Genomic DNA, 21,944 nt, shown 5'->3' with positions numbered 1-21,944 from the left:
AACGCTCGCTGTACGAGAACCCATAGACATAATATTAGTAAACAGGACTGCGCATATAAACCCAAAAAACGAGCCGAGTGAAACAGTTAGTACGGAGGCTGTCTGTCCCTTTCTAATAGGGTGACTATGAGATTAAGCTATGTGAGACAAATCCGAATTTGCTAAGATTATTAAACGCAGATCGGTATTGAAGTTTTAACTTACGCAGTTTGTGACCTTAAGATACTTATAAAGGCTTTTAATAATTAGCGGGAATTAGCAGTATAAAAGCAGGAAGATTCGAAGTGAAGACTGTTTTTTTTGTATTTCTACTTCATATATAGACTGCTGAGCCATTTATGTCGCCTTTCTTCATTTTTTGGGAAGCTATAACAATAGTACAACAGTTTTAAAATCCATCACCCATATTTTCACTCATTACAAGAATTCATGGGCACCCTAGTTGTTTGGTTTACGAAAATGTTATTATTAGCTAACCTGTGGAACGATATATTGCACCCACCATAGGATTCACTTTTACAAGTATAAACGCAACACTTTTTCACCATTTAAATAGTTTAAATTGATTTAATACAAAAAATATAAACAACATTTTAAATGCTGATTACGCGCCAAGAATGTTCAGGGTATATTACATCTATGACCAGAACCATAGATGTAATATACTAAACAAGATTGCGCACTCTCAAAATATATGTTTACGAAAATGAACTCTATTCCAACGCAATAAGGTACTAAATTGGTTGCATAATACACAGAGGTAAATCCGAGCCGAGAGGGATAGTTAGAACGGAGGCCGTTTGTCTCGCTCTAACACCTTGCCAGCATAAAAAAATGTTATGATCAACAGTTTTGTCTTCCCAATAAAACAATTGAATCACTTATATTTTTATCTTATTTTAACAATTGTAAGTCAACAAATTAATAAAAATCGCATTTATTTATTCGTATTTATTCTTAAAACATAAACAACATAAATTTGTACTTAGCTTTTTTTTATTTTCTAGCCGTAACCCTGAACATTTTTGGCGCGTAATCAGCGTATAAAATTTTGTTCATATTTTTTTGTATTAAATCAATTTAAACTATTAAAATTGTGAAAAAGTGTTGCGTTTATACTTGTAAAAGTGAATCCTATGGTGATTGCAATACATCGTACCACAGGTTAGCTAATAATAACATTTTCGTAAATCAAATAACTAGGGTGCCCATGAATTCTTGTAATGAGGCAAAATATGTGTGATGGATTTTAAAACTGTTGTACTATTGTTATAGCTTCCCAAAAAATGAAGAAAGGCGACATAAATGGCTCAGCAGTCTTATTTATTTATACCTTTTTATGTACATATTTTGCCGACCCCAACATAGTTTGGGAAAAGGCTCGGAGGATGATGATGTACATATTTACATGACGTAAAAATAAACTTATTTATACATATATACAACTAAAAACAATTATAAAATGGCATCAAAAAACTCCTCATCGCTGCCCACCGGGAGTGTACCCAAGAGGCTGGCAGCATTGCCACGTTGGATGGCAATGATGCTCAGCAGTCTATATGTGAAACAAAAATACAAAAAAATCAGTCGTCACTTGGAATCTTCCTGCTTTTGATACGGCTGATTCCCGCTAATTATTAAAAGCCTGTATTAGTATTTTAAGGTCACAAACTGCGTTAGTTAAAACTTCAATACCAATCTGTGTTTAATAATCTTAGCAAATTCGGATTTGTCTCACATAGCTTAATCTCATAGTCACCCTATTAGAAAGGGACAGACGGCCTCCGTACTATTTCACTCGGCTCGTTTTTTGGTTATATGTGCGCAGTCCTGTTTACTATTAGGCCGGCAGCACACATCCGGTTTCCTGATCCGGTTTCCTGATCAGGATTCCTGATTCGGAAACCGGAATGCTCTTTTTTCATACAAAATGTTCACAAGAGCGCACACGTTCTTACTTTTTCCGGACGAAAAAAAACCTGACATTCGGTTTAAAATTTTCTCCGTGCGTTCGGGTACTCAGAACGGAATAAAACCTGATGACGTCATTCCGAACGCAGCGCTTGCGAACAATTTGGTTTGACCGCCGCATACATACGGAAATTTTCATTCTGAATCAAGGTAGCCCTGTTCCGAATGGACGTGTATCAGAGCCCGCTTGTCACTTGCTTTTTTATATTTGTTTTTATTTTTGTATGTAATTTTTTTTTGAGAGATGAAATCCAATTTATTAAACAATTAATAAATCTATACTAATATTATAAAGCTGAAGAGTTTGTTTGATTGTTTGAACGCGCTAATCTCAGGTACTACTGGTCCGATTTGAAAATTTCTTTCAGTGTTAGATAGCCCATTTATCGAGGAAGGCTATAGGCTACTTATCGGCTTTTTATCCCAGTACGGGAAGTAGTTCCCACGGGATGCGGGTGAAACCGCTGGCAGAAGCTAGTATATACATACATATTTGCATACATAAAAGATAAAAGTTTAAAGAAGGCGGATCACAATCCATACAAAATTGCCCCATGTCCTATAACAAAGTGACGTATCTCAAAAAAAAAGATAAAAATTTTAAAAACAAATGTTCATCAACCCTCTTATTATAAAACGCGGTATCAAATAAGTATCGGCTTTTGTACTACCTTTAATCCACCTTTAAGTACGACCTTGAAAAAACGTTATTACAAAACGCAGTTTATCGCAAGTCCGTATCGCATTTTTCGTACTTTATTGTAGGTATTCAAACTTCTGGTATTCTTGAAAGCCTTTATTAATAGTTAAAGAAATACAATCACATTTTGTTAGGAATTATAACATTGTTCTCACTAGTTTTTTACATCATGACAATTCACACCACAGTCATTCTTTTTTATAGACTAACAACCCTACATTTTTTAAATGTCATAGACTATAAATTCCTAACACCTTCTCCTATTTTTAATATATGAACATAAATTAAAAATACCTTATAATTACTTCAGAAACACATCAGTTTTCAAAACATTAACTTAAACAAGTTTTCAAAACATTAACTTAAACACTTCTAATTATAACTCTCAATTTACACAACAACTTTATCGCAATGAAATTTAAATTTTTCTTTATATAGTGGTTTCGTCAACATATCCGCTATCTGATAATTTGTAGGACAATATATAACATCTAAATATCCTTTCTTATAATTTTCGTGTATAAAATAAAATCTCACATCTATATGTTTAGATCTCTTGCTGAATGAACCTGTTTTAATCAATTGGATAGCACTCTGGTTATCAATATTCAAACTAATCTTAATACTGCTACCAATTAATTCACTTATAAAAGTCTTTAAGTATAAACACTCTTTAACGCAATCTGCTGCTGCTATATATTCCGCTTCAGTTGACGATAGACTTACTATCGGCTGTCTTTTGGAGCACCAAGCTATAGGTCCACCTGCCAACATTATTATGAACCCTGTTGTACTTCGTCTGGTCTCTGTACAACCTGCATAATCTGAGTCACAATATGCATGCAATCTTGTAATATCTTTCCCAGCATTATACAAAATCCCTTTATCTCTCGTTCCATTCAAGTACTTCAACACCTTCTTTACTGCTAATATGTCTTGCCTTGATGGATTTTCTACCTTTTTACTTGCTTCATTCACAGCTTGACTGATATCTGGTCTTGACCTGGTTGACAAATACAATAATCCACCAACTAGTTCTCTGTATGGGAAATTTGACGTAGCCACCTTAGATTCATTTTCCTTTCCCACAATGCATGGAGTATCTGCAGCTTTGGAATCATACATATTATATTTTCTAAGTAATTTTTCTGTATAATTCTGCTGATGCAACAAGATGCCTTGTTCTGATCTTTTTATTTCAAAACCTATATAGTTTTGAGGTTGTTCATATGTTTTTAAGATAAATTCTTTTTCCAATTGATGCAAGATCTGTAATAACTTTTCCTTGTCTTTTGATATGGCCAAACCGTCATCAACATATATAGCCAATATTATAGTTTTGTCTTCATTAAAAAACACACACTGATCCGACTTTGAAGCTCTCAGTCCAAGTTTCCTTAAAGTTTCTGTAAATCTTTTATTCCATGTCATTGGTGCCTGTTTTAGCCCATATAGTCCTTTCTTTAAATGACAAATTTTATTAGGCTGTCTTTCATATCCTTCAGGAATATACATAAATATGTCTTCCTTTAACTCGCCATACAAAAATGCTGTTTTCACATCAAAAGTTATCATTTCATATTCCTTTGAAGCAGCAATTGCTATTAATGATTTTATTGCTGATTGACTTACTACTGGACTATATATTTCTTGATAGTCAATGCTTTGCTGTTCGAAGCCTCTTGCTACAAGTCTTGCTTTGTAAGTACCATTTTCTTTTATACAAAATACCCATTTACTTGACAATATCTTGTGTCCTTTTGCTCTTCCTACATCAACTATTTCCCATGTATTGTTACTTTCCAATGATTCCTTCTCCGAATTTATGGCCTTCTCCCAATTATTCTTTTCAGCAGACTTCATGACTTCATCATACGTAAGTAATACATAATCTTGCAGGTAAGCTGGTTTTTTCCGTTGTCGTTTTGTATTTATAGTTTCTATAGTTTCTATCTCTGCAGTATTACTTTCTTTATTTTCATCATTTTCTACTTCATCAATAATATCTGGGATGTTATCTTCTATTACATTACTTTGTTGTTCTAACTCTTCTATTTCATAATAACTGTCATCACTTTCTTCTTCTTGATTTATTTCTTCTTCATTATTACCTGGTATTATTTCTGTTATCACCGAACTTCCTGTTTCTTCATATTTTTCTCCAATTTTCTTATTATTATTAATTATAACAATATCCCTTGCTATTTCAATTCTTCTTTCTTCTTTATTCCACAATCTATATCCATTATTAGTATATCCAATCATGATTAACTTTTTGCTTCTTGGATCTAGTTTCTTAATATTCGAATGTAATTGTTTAGCATATACTATTGAACCAAACTTGCATATATTAGATATATTAGGCCTTTTACCATGCCACATCTCATAAGGTGTCTTATTCTTCAAAGATTCACTTGGTAATCTATTTATAATATAAGTAGAACAGTATACAGCTTCACCCCACATTTCTTTATCTAACCCTGAATCAAATAGTAATGCTCTGGTTTTATCTAATAATGTTCGATTTAGTCTTTCTGCTTTACCATTTAGTTGTGGTGAGTATGGTACTGTATAATCTAGTTTTATTCCCTTTTCAGTACACCATTTTTTAAAATCATTGCTTGTGTATTCACCTCCATTATCGCATCTTATGGTAGATACCTTTTCTGTTCTCTCTCTTTCTGTTTCTTCTATATAATGTTTTAAATTTTCTTTAACTTCATTTTTATATTTAAGCAAGTATATTTTTGTAAAATGAGTATAATCATCCATGACGGTTAAAACATAACTATAGCCATCATACGTTTTGTTTTCGAACGGTCCACATACATCAGTATGTAATAATTGAAGTGGTCTACTGGCTCTGTTTCTTACTGTGTTAAATGGAAGTCTTGTTTGTTTAGCTTGTGTACAGATTTCACATTCGTCTATTTGCCTTAATCCATTTATTTTTATTCCATCTGCCACATCTGGTAATATATCTAGTATTTTCTTTCCTGGATGTCCAAGTCTTTGATGCCATTCTAAGGCAGTGCCATTTTCTTTCATTAACAGTGTTTTTTCTTGCATATTATTATCATCCAAATTAATTTTATATAAACCGTTTTCTTTTTTTCCTGTTAATATTAATTCTGACTCCTTATATATTTTTACATTATCTTTGGTAAATATAACCACTCCTTGATTGTTTGTAACTGCATTAACCGATAATAAATTTTGTGATAAGTCAGGAACAAGCAGGGTATTATTAAGAGTACATTTTTTTCCAATGACTTTACCAGTCCCTTTCACCTCTATTGTTTCTTCATTTGCAGTCAAAACAGATGATGGTTTGCATTCAAAAAATTTTAGTATGTCTACATTTTTGGTCATGTGTGCAGTACACCCAGAGTCTACAACAAATTCTTTCAGTTTTGGTTCTTGAATTTCACCGTTTGTAAAAAATGCCTTTTCTATTCTTTTGTTACTTTTTTCTTCATTCTCATTCTTATTCTTATTTTTGAAAAAACAATTTTCTTCTCTGTGATTAATTTTTTTACAGATTGAGCACTGTTTATTTTTAAACTTACAGTCTTTATCTTCATGGTTGTCCCTTTTGCAGATACTACAGGCTCTACAGTCTTTCTTCATGTGCCCTGTTTTGTTACATTTGAAACATTTTATTGCATTAAACTTTTTCTTTGATGTAGATGAAGATGTAGCTTGAAATGCTAGCTGCTTGTCACTTTCTTTTGCTTTCAACATTCGATTTTCTTCAGCCAGAAGTCTGTTTGTTAAATTTTGAAGGGTTTTCTTATCGTCTGCCATGCATTCCCAAGAAGTTATAAAATAGTTTAAATTATTTGGTAAACAGCTTAGTATTTTGGATATGACCATTTCATCATCTATTTTTGTTCCTAGCTGACTTATACGAAATTGTAAATTTTCTATTTCACTTATTAATTGGGAAAGCGATTGACTCTCTTGTTTCTTATATGTGAAAAACTCTTGTAATAATGCATCTTTGTTTCTTTGCTCAGAACCTTCGAATATTTCACATAATTTTACGTACATTTCACGTGCACTGTTACAATTAATTATGTGACCTTTTAGTTTCTTATCAATACTGCTTATGATAATTCTTTGCACCTGAGCATCTTTGATACTGAAGTCACTTTTCTTGTCATCTTCTTTTGTTTGTGCAATTGTTTTTGCAAGATTTGCCGCTTTTAAGTGTATATTGAATTCAAATTTCCACAATAAAAATGTTTCCGCATCTTTTAATTTTTCCATCTGTATTATCTCAGGTTTTTCCATTTTTTAGTTTTTCACCGTTTTTTATTTTCTTCCTTGTTATTATAGTTCGGCCATTCAGAGAATGCGTTCCTGACACGTCGCGATTGAACTGACGACGTAACTTTGCAATGGCGTTGCAGTTACGATAAAAATATTTTTGCTGGTTGTTTACCGTTTTAACCATTGAGGAGCATTAAAACAACATTATTATATCAATAATCAATGAATGTTATAATTTTGTGCCAAACTGAGTGTCAAATAACTTGGTAAACAATATTTTTCTAAATCTATACTGCGCTATTACAAGGTTATGTCAGCGGTTTATATTTTGTAGTGCTGTGCTAAAAATAACAGGCAAGTATCGTAATCTGTTCTTATACAGTTATAATATAAAATAATACGTTTTGATTTTCTTTTTAAGAATTGGAAAATAATGGACTATAAGACTTAATTATAACTTTTATGAAATATAAAAATAAAACTATGACCAAACCGCATTTTTATACTTAGATTAAAAATGGTAACCCCAAATGGCGTTATGGGCCGCCATTTTGTGACGCTAAAACAGTCGTCCGTTGTCGTTTCGTGCGCATAGACCACGTTTTTCAAGTGTTTTCGATCTGTTTTTATTTGATTACCCGGCTTTTGTTAGACCGAGATATCAGGATTGATTCTGTTATTGATAATAATATAATTATACATGTAGGCGAAGATGATGATGAAGACACCACCTCCTCAAGCAAATCGGAGTCTGATTAATATTCTGTTCGCACATTCAATTCAATGTACTTGTAACAAAGAATAAATAAAACAATTTTATTATATGAATATTACCTTTTTTTGGTTTCCACTTAAATAACTAAAATATAAAACAAATGATTCCGCCAATTTAAAACGAAAATAATCTTAAAATAATGCGGCGGTTCATTTTGAAGGAACGGTAACGAACTCAGTGTTATGTTGTGCCCATCACTAGTCGTGACTAACTGATAGGTGTCAGGAACGCATTCTCTGAACGGCCGAAGTATACTGTTTTTTAGTTTTTTTTTTTCTCACTTGTTTTTTATGTTGGGTTTTTCATTACCCAATCCCGGTTTTTAATTTTTTCTTCTCGGGCGTTCTGGGCCCATAACCTATTGTAGGTATTCAAACTTCTGCCCTCTTATTATAAAACGCGGTATCAAATAAGTATCGGCTTTTGTACTACCTTTAATCCACCTTTAAGTACGACCTTGAAAAAACGTTATTACAAAACGCAGTTTATCGCAAGTCCTATTACTATCTGTAGTACAAAAGATAAACCATCGAGCCCCCTAGTTTAACTGCAGTACTTAGTCGACAAACGTCAAATTCCGACATTATTTACTTTTGAGGTTATTTGTTTTGTGATGAAAAAAACGAAAGTGGATATAAATATGTGTGATTTGGAATACTTGGATGTGTTAGAATACTATTGAGAGTGTCCGGGGACCCAACAGAATGCGTCATCGACAAAATCTCTTCAGATTACCTGACGACAATTTTCGATATAAATATCGATTTACGTTTTTCGAAATAATAGTCAATTGAATGCATGATGATAATCCAGGATGATCCTATGATGCTCAACTGGGCTCGCCATAAAGTAAGTAGCCTTTACAGTGCAAGTAGGTTGCCAAAACATCCTAATTAATTGTATAAGAGTCAAAGTTTTTATTATGGATGTTTGTTTATGTTCCACGCATAAACTACCACATAGATTTTGATGAAACTCCGAAAATATATCAGATTATCATACAGTCTATTGTTTATTTACAGATTCAAGACTATTTTGGCGTTTTGCACGCCGTATCTCTGCCAATAATATGCAATGTTTGTAAAAGACTGGAAGCTTGCTAAAATGTAGAAAAATGCCTAGATGAGAAAGGGAACAAGATTGTGTGATGAAGAACAGTGTCCAACATGTATCAGTGCATTTGACTGTATAAATAGACATCGGAATAAAATATAATTTTCTACTTTTATGTTGTTTCAAATGTTTCATTTTCTTTTGGTAATTTAATGCACACGATATTCTGTGTGTAAGTTATTGTGCACTTAATATTGAAGAGGTTCTAATTAGATGCACAACGTCTTATTTAATCATTTAAATCGGGATGAAAATAATCCAAATTATTTCTAACCTAAAAACAAAACATAACTCGGAAACGCGCGCTGACGTTCCGTTATACGCGCAAACTCGATAGTTTTTTTAAAAGAGAATAATTGGATCATATGTATATCGTTAAAAGATACTAGAAATATAAAATTACCTTTAAATAATAAAAAGTAATATTTTCAACTGCAGAGATATTTTTTTTATTATCATAGTTATTTATTTTTCATCAAAATAGACTTAACAAAATAATGTAAAAAGGAACTGCGCATAGAATTCGGAACGATTGAACGAATGATTTAAATATTTGTTGCTTATAATCTGTGGATATTATTTGAACCATAGACAAATCGAAGTACTAAACAGTCTTCTCTTAGTCTACGTTTTGTAATAAGGATGTGAAGACTATCGTAAGTACCGTAACAAACCAAGACGTCTTCAGTCGGGTTTAAACCACTACTTGCGGCAGTTTTTATAATAAGAGGGCTGGTATTCTTGAAAGCCTTTATTAATAGTTAAAGAAATACAATCACATTTTGTTAGGAATTATAACATTGTTCTCACTAGTTTTTTACATCATGACAATTCACACCACAGTCATTCTTTTTTATAGACTAACAACCCTACATTTTTTAAATGTCATAGACTATAAATTCCTAACATCAATAGTATTCTAACACATCCAAGTATTCCAAATCACACATATTTATATCCACTTTCGTTTTTTTCATCACAAAACAAATAACCTCAAAAGTAAATAATGTCGGAATTTGACGTTTGTCGACTAAGTACTGCAGTTAAACTAGGGGGCTCGATGGTTTATCTTTTGTACTACAGATAGTAATAGGACTTGCGATAAACTGCGTTTTGTAATAACGTTTTTTCAAGGTCGTACTTAAAGGTGGATTAAAGGTAGTACAAAAGCCGATACTTATTTGATACCGCGTTTTATAATAAGAGGGAAATAGTTTAAAGAAGGCGGATCACAATCCATACAAAATTGCCCCATGTCCTATAACAAAGTGACGTATCTCAAAAAAAAAGATAAAAATTTTAAAAACAAATGTTCATAGTATTTAAAAAATTCTTCGGGGTACGCAAGTAACATGGCTCTTTTAATGTAGAATTGACTTTCGGCCAATTTCCGTGTATTTAATGGGTGTACCCAGTAACGCCGCTTAATTTTTTTCTTTTTTAACGAAAGTAAGAGTGCAATCGCAATTAACTCGTCATCCTCCATGATGCGTGTTTTCACTTAAGTGGCTCTATACGTACTGGCCATGTAAATTCAGAATGAAAAAAACCGAATGTGTGCGCTAGTGTCACGGAATCCCGAATAGGAATTCCTGATCAGGAAACCGTATCCGGAAACCGGATGTGTGCTGCCGGCCTTATTATGTCTATGGCCAGAACATAAAGTCGTAATTTCTCTGTTCCACGACATTTTTTTAAGTGTTACAAATGAAATGTAAATTAATGAATAATTATATAAATATGGAATGGCAATTTTATCACAGACGCAATAATTTGCTTTTACTGACTTTGGGCTCAATTATTTTAATATTAAAAATTCCCAGAAATCACAGAATATAAAATAACAAACGTCCTACTTTCTTGTTGTGTCAAAAAAGCCGTTCCAGTGTATAGAAAATTTAATGTTCAATCTCTTAGCATGAGTGATAAAACTTTATGATTCATCCTTTGGAATGATCAACATTCTATCTCTTTTACAAGGATTTTTAAAGCTTCAATAGTGAACTTGACCAAAATTTTGACTTGGAGCACGCAAAGAGCATTTTGTTTGGGAACTGCAACTTTGACATGTGTTTCAATTTTGGGGATCGAAAACAAGAATTAATAATAAAATTAAACTAATTAGTGTTATTAATAAAATGGCTACTTACGATAATAAAATCTGGCTCCTCAAAAACATACGTGATGCATTTATCGCGACGGACGACACCGGTTTATGTGAAATCGTTATGGCTGGAGAGGATTTTTCGAAAGTATTTCAAAATAAAGCTATTGAAGAGAAGAAAAGAATAAGAGAAACTAGGTTGACTCAGCCAGGACCTAGTAAAGGCAAAGATATGATGGGAGATATATCTGAGGAGGAAGTTGGCAGAGAAATAGTTACACAGTTTGATCCCTACCCTGATATGGATGATAGTGAGGATGACGACCCATTGTGCGGCAGCTACGTGCGGTACGAGGAGTTCGGAGGCCACAGGTTTCACCATTTTAGTCCCCATTTCCTTCTTTAGCAGAGTTCATGCTTATAACTTTAACACTATCTAAGAAGTGTTACATGATGAACAAAATGCATGTTTTCCATTTAAAACTTTGATCAGTATACCCGTGTTGAAGCTGAAGCCTGTAAAGTATCCCTAGATTAACACACATAACACATAGTACTTTTTGACTACCTAGTGACCCAGTTAGGATTTTAATTGGGCTATTAACTGAATTAGGTCATCTCAGTCACAATGTCACTTTGGAATGATATAACACTTTCAATAGCACTATAATTTGTTACTTTTACTTTGTGTTATAATTGTAAATTAACCTTTTAGAGTGATTTCTAGACAAAGATCCAACACAGCACAATGGTTAGACAAGAAAGAGCAAGCATTGAAAAAGGCAGCTAAAATTAAAGTTATAAAATGGGAGGACTCATCACCTCTCACGACAGACCAGCTGGCTGAAGTATTTACTAAGTTTGAAGTTAAGAAGCCTGAGAAGAAGAAGTCTTTGTTGGCAGAACAGCTGCAGAACTGCCCCAACTTGCCTCATCGTCAGTATTTGGAGTATGCCAAGTTCGATGGCACAGCACAACTAGGTTTGCCTACCAAGTCATTCAAGATATTCATGACAATGCTTCCGGAGAAACATCAGAACTACCCCCTAGTTGTATGTGTCATAGCCAGTGCTAAGATCAAGGATTTAATTGGTTTCACATGCTATAAATACAGGTGAGGGTGACTATGTAACATTCTGATAATTTAGAGTTCATGATCTAATTTATTTGTCACTTTCCTCTACCATTTAATAATGGTTGTCAGTTAAATAATGCACTTTCCTGAAAAAATACAGCTTTACGCACACAATTTTACACTGCTTATCTATGTGTTTTAAAATGTTTCAGCATTGAACATCCAGACATATCACTTGGATCTGTGCATGACTATGGACTGTGCATAGCAGAGGACGACGGGGAAGTTGACTGGGCCTTTCCTTGCCTCGACGCCAATGAACCTTGCTCCAAATTCGGCTTCACATGTCTTGGTCTTGTAGAACTAAAGAGTAAAAATGCTATGACACTACCTCCTTCGTCCATACCTGAGGATGGTATGAGTGGGGCGTTTCATGTGTTTTCAAAAGTAACAGACTCGGGACAAAGTCATCAGAATCCATCCAGACACAATACAGGGGGCAGTTCCACATCAGAGGCTGTGTTGAGTGCATTAAAAGCTTTAAATGAAGGTAATTTTGAATTATACACAAAGTTCCAAAAAAATGGGCACTTCATTATTTTTAGATGTATATCCAAAAAATTTTTTGTCCTATTCTCATTGCAGAGCCTCGTTAGCCTTTCATATACTTGTTGTAGCCTATTCTAGTAACTAAAACCTTTTTGACATTTTTTTATGTTATCAAAAAGTATTGGGTAAATCAGCTATTCATACAGTATACAGGTGGGAACGTTATTTACCAAACTAAACTCTTTGATGTTACCTGATAGCATCTAGCCAAACACCACAAGAATTCATTTTTACAAAACCTTCTAAATTCTTCTAAAATTGCAGGTGGCGACACAGACCTAGGTAAGATGCAGTCACATATAATGGCAACAGAAGCGCCGCAGTACAAAGCTTACAAGGTGCAACTGTTGCGCAAAGTGAGGACTAACACGTCGGTACAGCTGGGCATCTCGCTCGACAGGATAGAGGTGGAACCGCTAGTCACGCATAAACATGCTTTTTGGGTAAGTTGGTTGGTATAAAGTAAGAATTTAGGGTGCGTAGGCTGCGCGCATTGAGGCATATGCGTTATGAATTTTAAAAACGTGCGGATCTAACGGCTCACGCATGTACCAAAGCAAACTACCCACCCGCGTGCTCTGTTGCTTGCGCGCGCGTCACTTGCTCCAGCTTCATGCACCGTGTAGAAGCATTCGTAGTGCTATAGGCGCACTGTACCAAGATGGCAGGGTAAAGAAACCATAAGCTATGGACCCATGAACATGATTGGCCTCAAATGTCTGTAATTGAAAAGAAATATATTAATATTCACTGAATTTTGTCAGCCCATTGATAGTAAACCAGTTAGTTAACCAGTTGTATTTTGTTGTTTTTTTGTGGTATTACCTAACGCCGATTTTAAAATACTGGGACAATACGCGGAAAATACATTCGTAGTACCTACCTATTTATATTTAGAAATATTTCTAACTTACCTAAAGTATTATTTTAAGGAAATTATTACACGTACGTAGTTTTTGTCCAATCCACGCTCATTTCTGCAAGTTTAACTCCAAATTGTAGGTACCTGACCTGTTTGTTTTTATACTGTTACTGCCTATTTTTTTTTTTTTTTTTTTATCGTCCCACTGCTGGGCACAGGCCTCCTCTCACATGGAGAAGGATTGAGCATTAATCACCACGCTTGCTCAATGCGGGTTGGTGATTTCAGACTATAGTCCAGGTTTCCTCAAGATGTTTTCCTTCACCTTTTTATCAGCCATTGGTGTCCAAGATATACTTAGAAAGTACATACAAACTTAGAAAAGTTGCATTGGTACTTGCCTGACCTGGAATCGAACCCACACCCACATACTCGAGAGGTTGGTTCTTTTAACCACTAGGCCACCACGAACTTTGTTTTTATAATTTCTGTGTAATGTGTCGTATTGCTGCTTTTCTTGGTACTAAATAATGAATTTTATTTATTGCCTTTATAATTCCATGTGCAGTCGAGATCGAAGTACTTCCTACACAGCATAGACTCGGTGGCGTGGTGCCAGATTCTTGAGACGAGAGGCAATAGAACAACGTTCAGGATAGTTTACTCGCCGACTCATAACTCTGCCTTTGCGGACAGAAGTAGCGCAGGTAATGTACACCATTTATTAATTGTACTTATATTTTTATTCAGTGATGTGAGTGAGATTTGAGTTTAAGAAACGGTTAGATTCGTTCCGATTGATCTCTCACTTCCATACTCTTGAGTTGAAGGTTTGGACCCAACAAACAAAAACAATGTTCTGATTAGAACATCGGTTGAAAAACGTGCTTGATGTTTCCTTGTTCAGCGATAACATCTGGCCCTACATAGGATGCCAATGCAGGTACTTTCAATAAACAAATTAGAAATAAGTTACTAAACTAAAAAAAATACTTTTATTTGTAGGTAACTCCACAATCTTCCAGCCGACTGCGACGTACAAACTTCATGACTTCGAATGCGAGCATGACACCGCTAAAGAGATAGTAGAAAAGGTGAACACTATACTAGACTTAAGGAACAGCCCGTGCCGACGCGATTACAAGACTGCCAAAGAAAAGAAACTACAGACTAGACGAAGTTTTCACACGAAACATTTGAGTTGAGTCTCGTAGATACTCATGTACAGTGTAATATACTCCTGCGATAGTTCCTTTAAAACACTCTTAAGATTGGAAACGAGTGAAACTGTTTACTTTTTTATGGTTCGAAGTGTAAACTTATAGCGAAGGTTTTACATGTTGGGCGAAATATTTCCTAACGGCCCAATGTGTGAAACAGGTGACAATCTGTTTAAAAAAGCTGGTAATGGAAAGCAAAAAGTTTGTCATAAGCATATCTGAACTTTTTGGAATTATTCAGGTTTCATTGACCAGGAAAATTATGTTATTATAATCTAGTCCTTTCCTGCCCTGAATAATTTCAAATGGACATATTTATCCTCGATATTATATAACTGTATATTCTCAGTTTAAATCAGCATTATATGTTATAATTGAAGAGAATTGTATAAAATACTGGTGTAAAAGTATGCTTGGAAATGGGCTTAGCAAGTGTGCAAGGTGTGTTTGTGGAGAGGCTTCCAGCCAATAAATAGGAATACCATAAAATACATTGGTTCAAAATAGATATCGTTCCACACTGTAGTGTTGACATTACATCTTATATAGGCCTGTAGCCATCTTGAGAAAAGGCGCCAATTAGCAGCGGATAACTTTTGTAACATCGCTAAAAACATGTTAACTGGACACCTATGCAATGCAATAAATTATCTTAAAGTCCCTGTGCACAGTGGTTTGGACGCTACAGTGTGGATCGACATAAGATTAAAATTTTAATAATTTTGTATCTAGATGTAAGACATTTGTAACATCTTAAGAGTGTTGTGTATTTCAAAGTGTAAATGAGTACCTATTGAGTTTTTTTATTTGATGTATTATATACGTTTAAGTTGTAATAACTTATTTTCGTCCATATTTAAGTTGCGTTAGAATTTATTAGTGTTCGTCGTACAGAAATCCTGTTGGATAAATGCAAATATAATTCAATGCAATATTATGTCGGAGATTTCTCGGAGTTTTAAGCTCCAGTGATGTCTTTAGTATTCTAAGTATTCTTGAACAGCGCCACTAGTTGCGATAAATTGATTATAAGTTAAATAAAATTATCGATGATATTAAATAGTCTTGAAATAATAAGATTTATATTCGCGTCGTATTCCAAAGCAAGAATTCCAGTAAAACCCACCAATTATTGTAAACACATTTGAGTAGTACGACGTCAATAGCTATAGTTCGGCCATTCAGAGAATGCGTTCCTGACACGTCGCGATTGAACTGACGACGTAATAACATTCATTGATTATTGATATAATAATGTTGTTTTAATGCTCCTCAATTGTTAAAACGGTAAACAACCAGCAAAAATATTTTTATCGTAACTGCAACGCCATTGCAAAGTTACGTCGTCAGTTCAATCGCGACGTGTCAGGAACGCATTCTCTGAATGGCCGAACTGTGACTAGTGGCGATGTTGCCAGCAAAAAAAACTGTCGATAAAATAATTCTCATAGTAACCGGTTGTCTAGTAAATTGAATTTATGAACAAAACCTCCACTGCCAGAATCAGCTCAATTTATTTTTATTGGAAGTGATCCATTGTGTGCCTTATAATATAATATAATTATTCATAATGAATTTTCCCCTCTGGGTAGACATGTATAACTGATTTAATTATATGGATTATGCACCAATTTTAAGCCAATATTATTATCAATACACAGTTGAAATAGATATTGCAAATATACATTTTTTTAAGAATTTTGTATACAATGGGTTGCTTCATAAATATTCAATGTACAATCTTAATTATTGTATTTGTATGAATGAAATAATTTATGTTGTGATTTAATTTTGATTTCTGTATGAATCGAATTTATGTATCATGAATGAAATGTAAAGTTACAATGAAATAAATTGTTATTCATTATTGAAAATTATGTCTCTGTGGTTTTTATTTATATTTTTAAACTTATATTTGTAGCCCAAAGACTTCCTTTTAAATCATGAAGCCTAAGTATAGAGAATAGAATTGGTTGTAAAAAAAAAATCACATCCATGTCAGTGTTTATTATAAAAATATTTACACAGTTATTTCCTGATATTAATATTATTTACAAATAATATCTACTGATACGTTTGAACAGTTTGATACTATCATTAACCTAGGTTTAAATATGCCACTGTAAATAGTTATATGGCAACTTGTTAGTATTCATATCCATACCTTATATTCAACATTTGAACTCTTCTTGCATACATGTACAATGCAAGATGAGGTAGATCTCAATGTCTGTAGCACACCAAATGTATGAAATTAGACATACTTTTGGCACAAGATGGGTGGGGTCAATAATCAAGTGAGTCATATACATATTTTACTTGGTGCACATAAGCCTCTATATATTACAAAATTAAAATAAATCTTGTGTATTTAGGCTTTCTATTATCTTTCTTGTAGTAATCCAATAAGATCAGTTAGTATAAGTTAGTGTTTAAATACATATTCCAAAACTGCTCCTGCAGCATCTAAAATCATTCTAGCCAGTAGCATAATCAGATTATTCTAAATTACAGTTAACTATGTACAAATCCAAAAAGGTTTGATTCCTTATCATTGTGAAGGTCCTACTGTACTATTTTCTAGTATGTATTCTGTAATTGTGCTGACAACTTTTTCGCTTTGACTCAATATTACATTGTCAATTTCGTTGGCTCTTCGATACAGAGCGCTGGTCTGCAGTATGGATTTGTGAAACTGTTGTTGACTGTCTGCGAGTTTGGATATGTTCGGTTTGCCTTTGAGGAATTCTATGTCTTCATTTGAAAGGGCTGTGTAGGACATCTTTGATCTGCTGGGTGCTTTTACTGCCATCTGGTATTGTCTGAAAATCATTGGAAGTAACATAAGTTTTATAGCAACAGTATGCATGTCTAAAATTCACTACCTACTTTTAACTTTTTTTTTGGTATGTACACAATATTTGTTCAAATGTGGCCATTGCCTTATTGAAAAGATTTTACATCTGTTGTTGGAGGCTTACAAAAGACGATTGTTAATGCCTTTATTTATACTGGATGCCATTAGGCAAACACCAAGAGAAATTCCAATAGTTTTGTATTAGAAATTATTTTATACTAAAGATACATACTGTCTCAGGTCATGATATTTGTTTCGTCTCTCATTTACTTGCTTCTTCCACATCTCTTTCTCAACCAACAGTTTTTGATAGTATCTGTAACATCATAACAACAACATTAAAGGATATAACACGTATGTAGACGTACACAGGTACTTCGTAGCATTTACAAAGCAGTTCCGTACCTCGTCATATCTTCACAACGCCTCTCATTCACTGTAGACTCGGGTTTGTTTGGGTTCACATTTTCAGTCATAGTATATGGAACTGAAAAGAGTTTTCAAAATATAAATTATCACGTTTACACCACTAGTAGACGTTTTACGTATTTCAAGCAATAAAATAGTCGGATAACTTCAGAAATTCAAATAAAGCACGAGTATAAACACACCTATCGAGTCCCTCCGTTCAAAGAAAGTTGAGCGTCTCCGCCTCGGCGGCGATCGAAAAGATTGATGCGCCTCAGTCTCATTCATAGAATTTTCCATTATGACCACTTTTACCAACTATAAAACTAATTATAAAACAACTTTTGAATAAAACACACAAATATTTTCAAATTATAAATACGCCATGACGTTATTAAACGGACGCCGTCGTTGACATAAACGCGTCACAGACTACAAAAGTGCATGTGTGATGAATTTATCTGTGGTACCGCGTACCGCTCGATTGTAGTGGTATAACGTAATATTTTGTAGCTCCCCGCTGCTTTTTGAAAAAGCGGTACAATTATACATCGTATTCAAAAGTTTCCATCAAAACTAATAAGCCCAAATTCCTTTAACTGTTCTTCCACAATCAAGACAAGGTATTCATAACCAACCCTTATCGGTATGATTATAGCTCATTATAGCTGAACTCAAGTCTTGTAATCTCTATCATCATCACCTCCAATCCAAGATTTATTGCAGAACTGCAGTTAGTAGGGGGCACACACAATGAAAAAATTAATTATTACTTAAACACGCTGATATATAGTTGAACACAAAACTTCCCTTTTTCTAGAAGTCGGCTTATAACACGAAGTTCCCATAACAAATCAATGTGATTTTGATACGTGGAACAGATTATCCAATCGGCTGACATTTTTAATTTGACGTTTTGTTTTCTTCAATCAATTCATCTATCGGTAAATACCTACCGCAGTTTTTTTACTGATTTTGCATAATAAGTTAAAAAAAGAATCGATTCTTAAAATGTTTTGTTCTCGCAAGAGAACCTAAAATTCAATGGGTAAGATTATGTTACTTGGTGTTGTGATATTTATGTTAACATAGTGTTTTTATGCGCGAGTAGTGTCGCACAATGCAGCAGTGTTTGTGAAATATATAGTTTTTTGTGTCTGTTTCTCAACAGCATGCAGTAATGGAGTTCAATGAATATCAGACAAAAGAGGTATTGGACCCGGTAGATATAGATTATTACTGTGATCGATCACGTACACCGAGCCCGACGCCCGTATTCAACACAAATGTATGTTGCGATTTGGAAGACATTTTGAGCGACGTAAGTTAGTTAGTTTTTCACGCGGTTTTTCATCGTTTCGCATGTAAGAATGCACTTTAAAACATAAATGAGACCGTGGATAACGCAACGCGATGACTATTTGCTTAACTGGTGCTAGGTGAGTCTCACATTGTGTACTTGTGCTGTATTTACATATATAATATAACTGCATATCAACGAGTTTTTTGTTTGCTCTCTTAGCCTGTCGGGAATAATAAGTTAGATTGTGTTTGTATACTAACAGGAAAACCTTCTAAATTTAACTTCAGACAACATAATGTTTCAGTGTTTTGAAATTTTGTTATGAATACTGATAAGAATGTATTAGTGAAAATAACTTATCAACATAAGCAACATTGTTATCTTATAATAGGCTCTTATAAGATTCTATAATATAAATTAGGTTACCATAATGTTGATTACATTGTGTATCTTTAGTTGTTCCCATACATTGTTGTTTTAATTCATTGACCTTGAATTATACTCTTCTAAAACAGAGTATATATATGCCCACTAGTTATTGTTATGTATGACTTGGCTGGTACTCATGAATCAGCTGCAATTTACACACTTAAAGTTCAGAACAACACTAATGACCTAAGATTTTTACATCCAAATTCACTTTTCGATGCAAAAAAAGAAAAGAATTAGTATAAGAAGTACACATCATGCAAATTTTCCATACTATTTTAGGCTATATCAGAAACCCTGCAAGGCTCTCTCCGAGTGAGCTGCAGCCAGCTGATTAACCAGGAGCTTACAATAAGACCGGAGGCCAACATAGAGTCTAACGTACCAGAAGGCTTGGATCTTTACAAGGTCATCTACGAAGTGGAGAGTGATACCGAGGTTAAAATGAGTGATGTGGATGGTGCAGCAGTCCAGAATAATTCACTGAGGGAACAGGTCAGTATTCTTTTTAAATTCTTGATCTTTTTTTGTTTCTCTGCAGCTTTTGAATGTACACAAACGCAGGCACAAAGGCCTGTATCGGCCAGTGATTTATTCATAGATAATAGTAATTCATAGACAAACAATAGGTTGGAGAAAACTTATTTGTTTGTCTGCTTCAGACACGCTGTAGTTGTTCTACTGTTAAGTAAAGTTGTATTTATATGTATTTTTTTGTATTTATATCACGAAGATACCAATTGGAATATTATTGGATATCATGCGTAATGTTATCATGTGATGACACATTCTTGGTCCCTACAAAGTCATAATATTAAATACAATAAGCATTTTATGAGTTACTTTGTAGAGTAATTAAATTCAGTATAAGCTCTTTTTTGTCATTATGAACAAAAAATCTTTGTTAACTGTTCATTATATGAATTTAAGTTAACTTATCTACTTACTTAAGTGCATTGTTGCAATTAATATACATATGTGCAATAGGGTTGGCCCACAATTGTCTATGATTGTACCATAAACATTCATTTAAAAAACCTTTTCTAGTTCACTACTTTCATAGCATATAATGGCATGACTTGTGATACTAAACCTTGCCCTGATAGTAGATAACCATTAATTTTAATAGCATACTAATGCTAGTACAACTGGTACTTGACTAGAGTTGAAAGCACATATTAAAAAACTCACACAGCAACAAAAGTACTAGCTGTTTACTGTTTTCATTGAGAACTTATCCATGGACAACGACTTACTGTGGTTTTAATTTACCTAACAAAGTCCACCAAGATTAAGCTTTTTTCGCGAATGCAGATGCAATCTAAAAATTTTTGACACATCAGTCTTGTAATATGAATTGTCTTTTAATATACTAAAGATAGTTCAGAATCTAATACCCATGCAGCTGAATTATATGTTTTCCCCTGGGGCTCCCCAGGAACAATCACTGCTCTATCTAGCACAAGCACTTAAAATGATTTCTTGTAGGAATTCATTTGGATTCAAATATAAACCTCATTCATAACAGTTCTAGAGAAAATATTCCTACAAGGCCAATCTGTTATAGTTCCTTAACAGGCCACCTATTGCATCGTTTTGATAAATCGCATTACAGTGCACTCAGGCGCAATCGTTACGTAAGGCGTCTAATCCTCCTTAGAAGACTATTTGATACTCGAATATAGCTCTTAATCCTGAACCGAGGAAGTCTTATTTGCCTTCTCTCAAGGTCCAGTGATTGTTATATTCTTTAGGATTCACTTTGAATGACATAACTTAGGTTCTTTGTATATTTTGCGTGGGCCTTGAGTATAATGTGTCCTAGAAAATATATGCAATATTATTTAAATAGTTGCAGTTAGAAGGCGAGGAGATTTATTTCTAATTTTTCATGCAATTTCAATTACTTTTCGCATTGCAGGCCCTACTGACCTCAAAGCTTACGATGTATTTCAGAAGCCCAGGATATTCCTGCCTTAATGCATTAAAGATGGAATATTTGTCAGTTATACTTGATCTCAGAAAATCGATCTTTCCTCACTAACGTTTTAAATCATTGTCGATGTTAGTCAACACGGGCATTACGAGTATTTTTTTGTCGTCTGTCGAATATATTTTTGGATCATTTTCAGACGTGACTCGATTATTCAATACAAAAGATTAGGCAAAAAGGTGTGCTCCGTATCTTATTTTATCGAACTGTCACATCTGCAATGACAATTATTATTGAACAATGATTTGTA

The 21,944-nt window shown here is 33.9% G+C and overlaps 3 protein-coding genes across 8 annotated transcripts in view; 2 read left to right on the top strand and 1 right to left on the bottom strand.

The window, feature by feature from the left end:
- Positions 1–10,870: 10,870 nt before the first annotated feature.
- On the top strand, positions 10,871–15,825 carry LOC124636621 (stress-activated map kinase-interacting protein 1). 2 transcript variants are annotated; one of them, XM_047172792.1, is made up of 6 exons: positions 10,871–11,310; positions 11,666–12,052; positions 12,226–12,563; positions 12,887–13,065; positions 14,053–14,191; positions 14,490–15,825. In XM_047172792.1, exons 1-6 carry the CDS (start codon positions 10,973–10,975, stop codon positions 14,687–14,689), a joined length of 1,581 nt encoding a protein of 526 aa, XP_047028748.1. In that variant the 5' UTR covers positions 10,871–10,972; the 3' UTR covers positions 14,690–15,825. The 2 variants fall into 2 exon arrangements, with proteins under 2 accessions (XP_047028748.1, XP_047028744.1); XM_047172788.1 differs by having other exon boundaries at positions 11,654–12,052.
- Positions 15,826–16,696: 871 nt separating this feature from the next.
- Positions 16,697–18,413, bottom strand: LOC124636632. The gene is made up of 4 exons (XM_047172799.1): positions 18,173–18,413; positions 17,967–18,048; positions 17,794–17,877; positions 16,697–17,526 (listed from the first exon to the last, which is right to left on the bottom strand). Exons 1-4 carry the CDS (start codon positions 18,267–18,269, stop codon positions 17,256–17,258), a joined length of 534 nt encoding a protein of 177 aa, XP_047028755.1. The 5' UTR covers positions 18,270–18,413; the 3' UTR covers positions 16,697–17,255.
- A 156-nt stretch (positions 18,414–18,569) lies between these two features.
- LOC124636568 (rab GTPase-activating protein 1-like) overlaps positions 18,570–21,944 on the top strand; it is a 36,825-nt gene continuing 33,450 nt past the window's right edge. Inside the window, exons 1-3 of one of the 5 annotated variants that reach the window (XM_047172733.1) lie at positions 18,570–19,017; positions 19,141–19,290; positions 19,984–20,196. In XM_047172733.1, the coding sequence (XP_047028689.1) occupies positions 19,150–19,290; positions 19,984–20,196 (354 nt within the window). In that variant the 5' untranslated portion in view covers positions 18,570–19,017; positions 19,141–19,149. Of the gene's footprint in view, positions 19,018–19,140; positions 19,409–19,983; positions 20,197–21,944 lie in introns of those variants that run through there. The other 4 variants (XM_047172715.1, XM_047172707.1, XM_047172724.1 and 1 more) reach the window with 4 other exon arrangements.

The sequence above is a fragment of the Helicoverpa zea genome, chromosome 2 (genome assembly GCF_022581195.2).
Source record: "Helicoverpa zea isolate HzStark_Cry1AcR chromosome 2, ilHelZeax1.1, whole genome shotgun sequence".
NCBI lineage: Eukaryota > Metazoa > Arthropoda > Insecta > Lepidoptera > Noctuidae > Helicoverpa > Helicoverpa zea.
The sequence above is the reverse complement of the archived record's forward strand: the minus strand, read 5'-3'. Positions and strand labels throughout refer to the sequence as shown.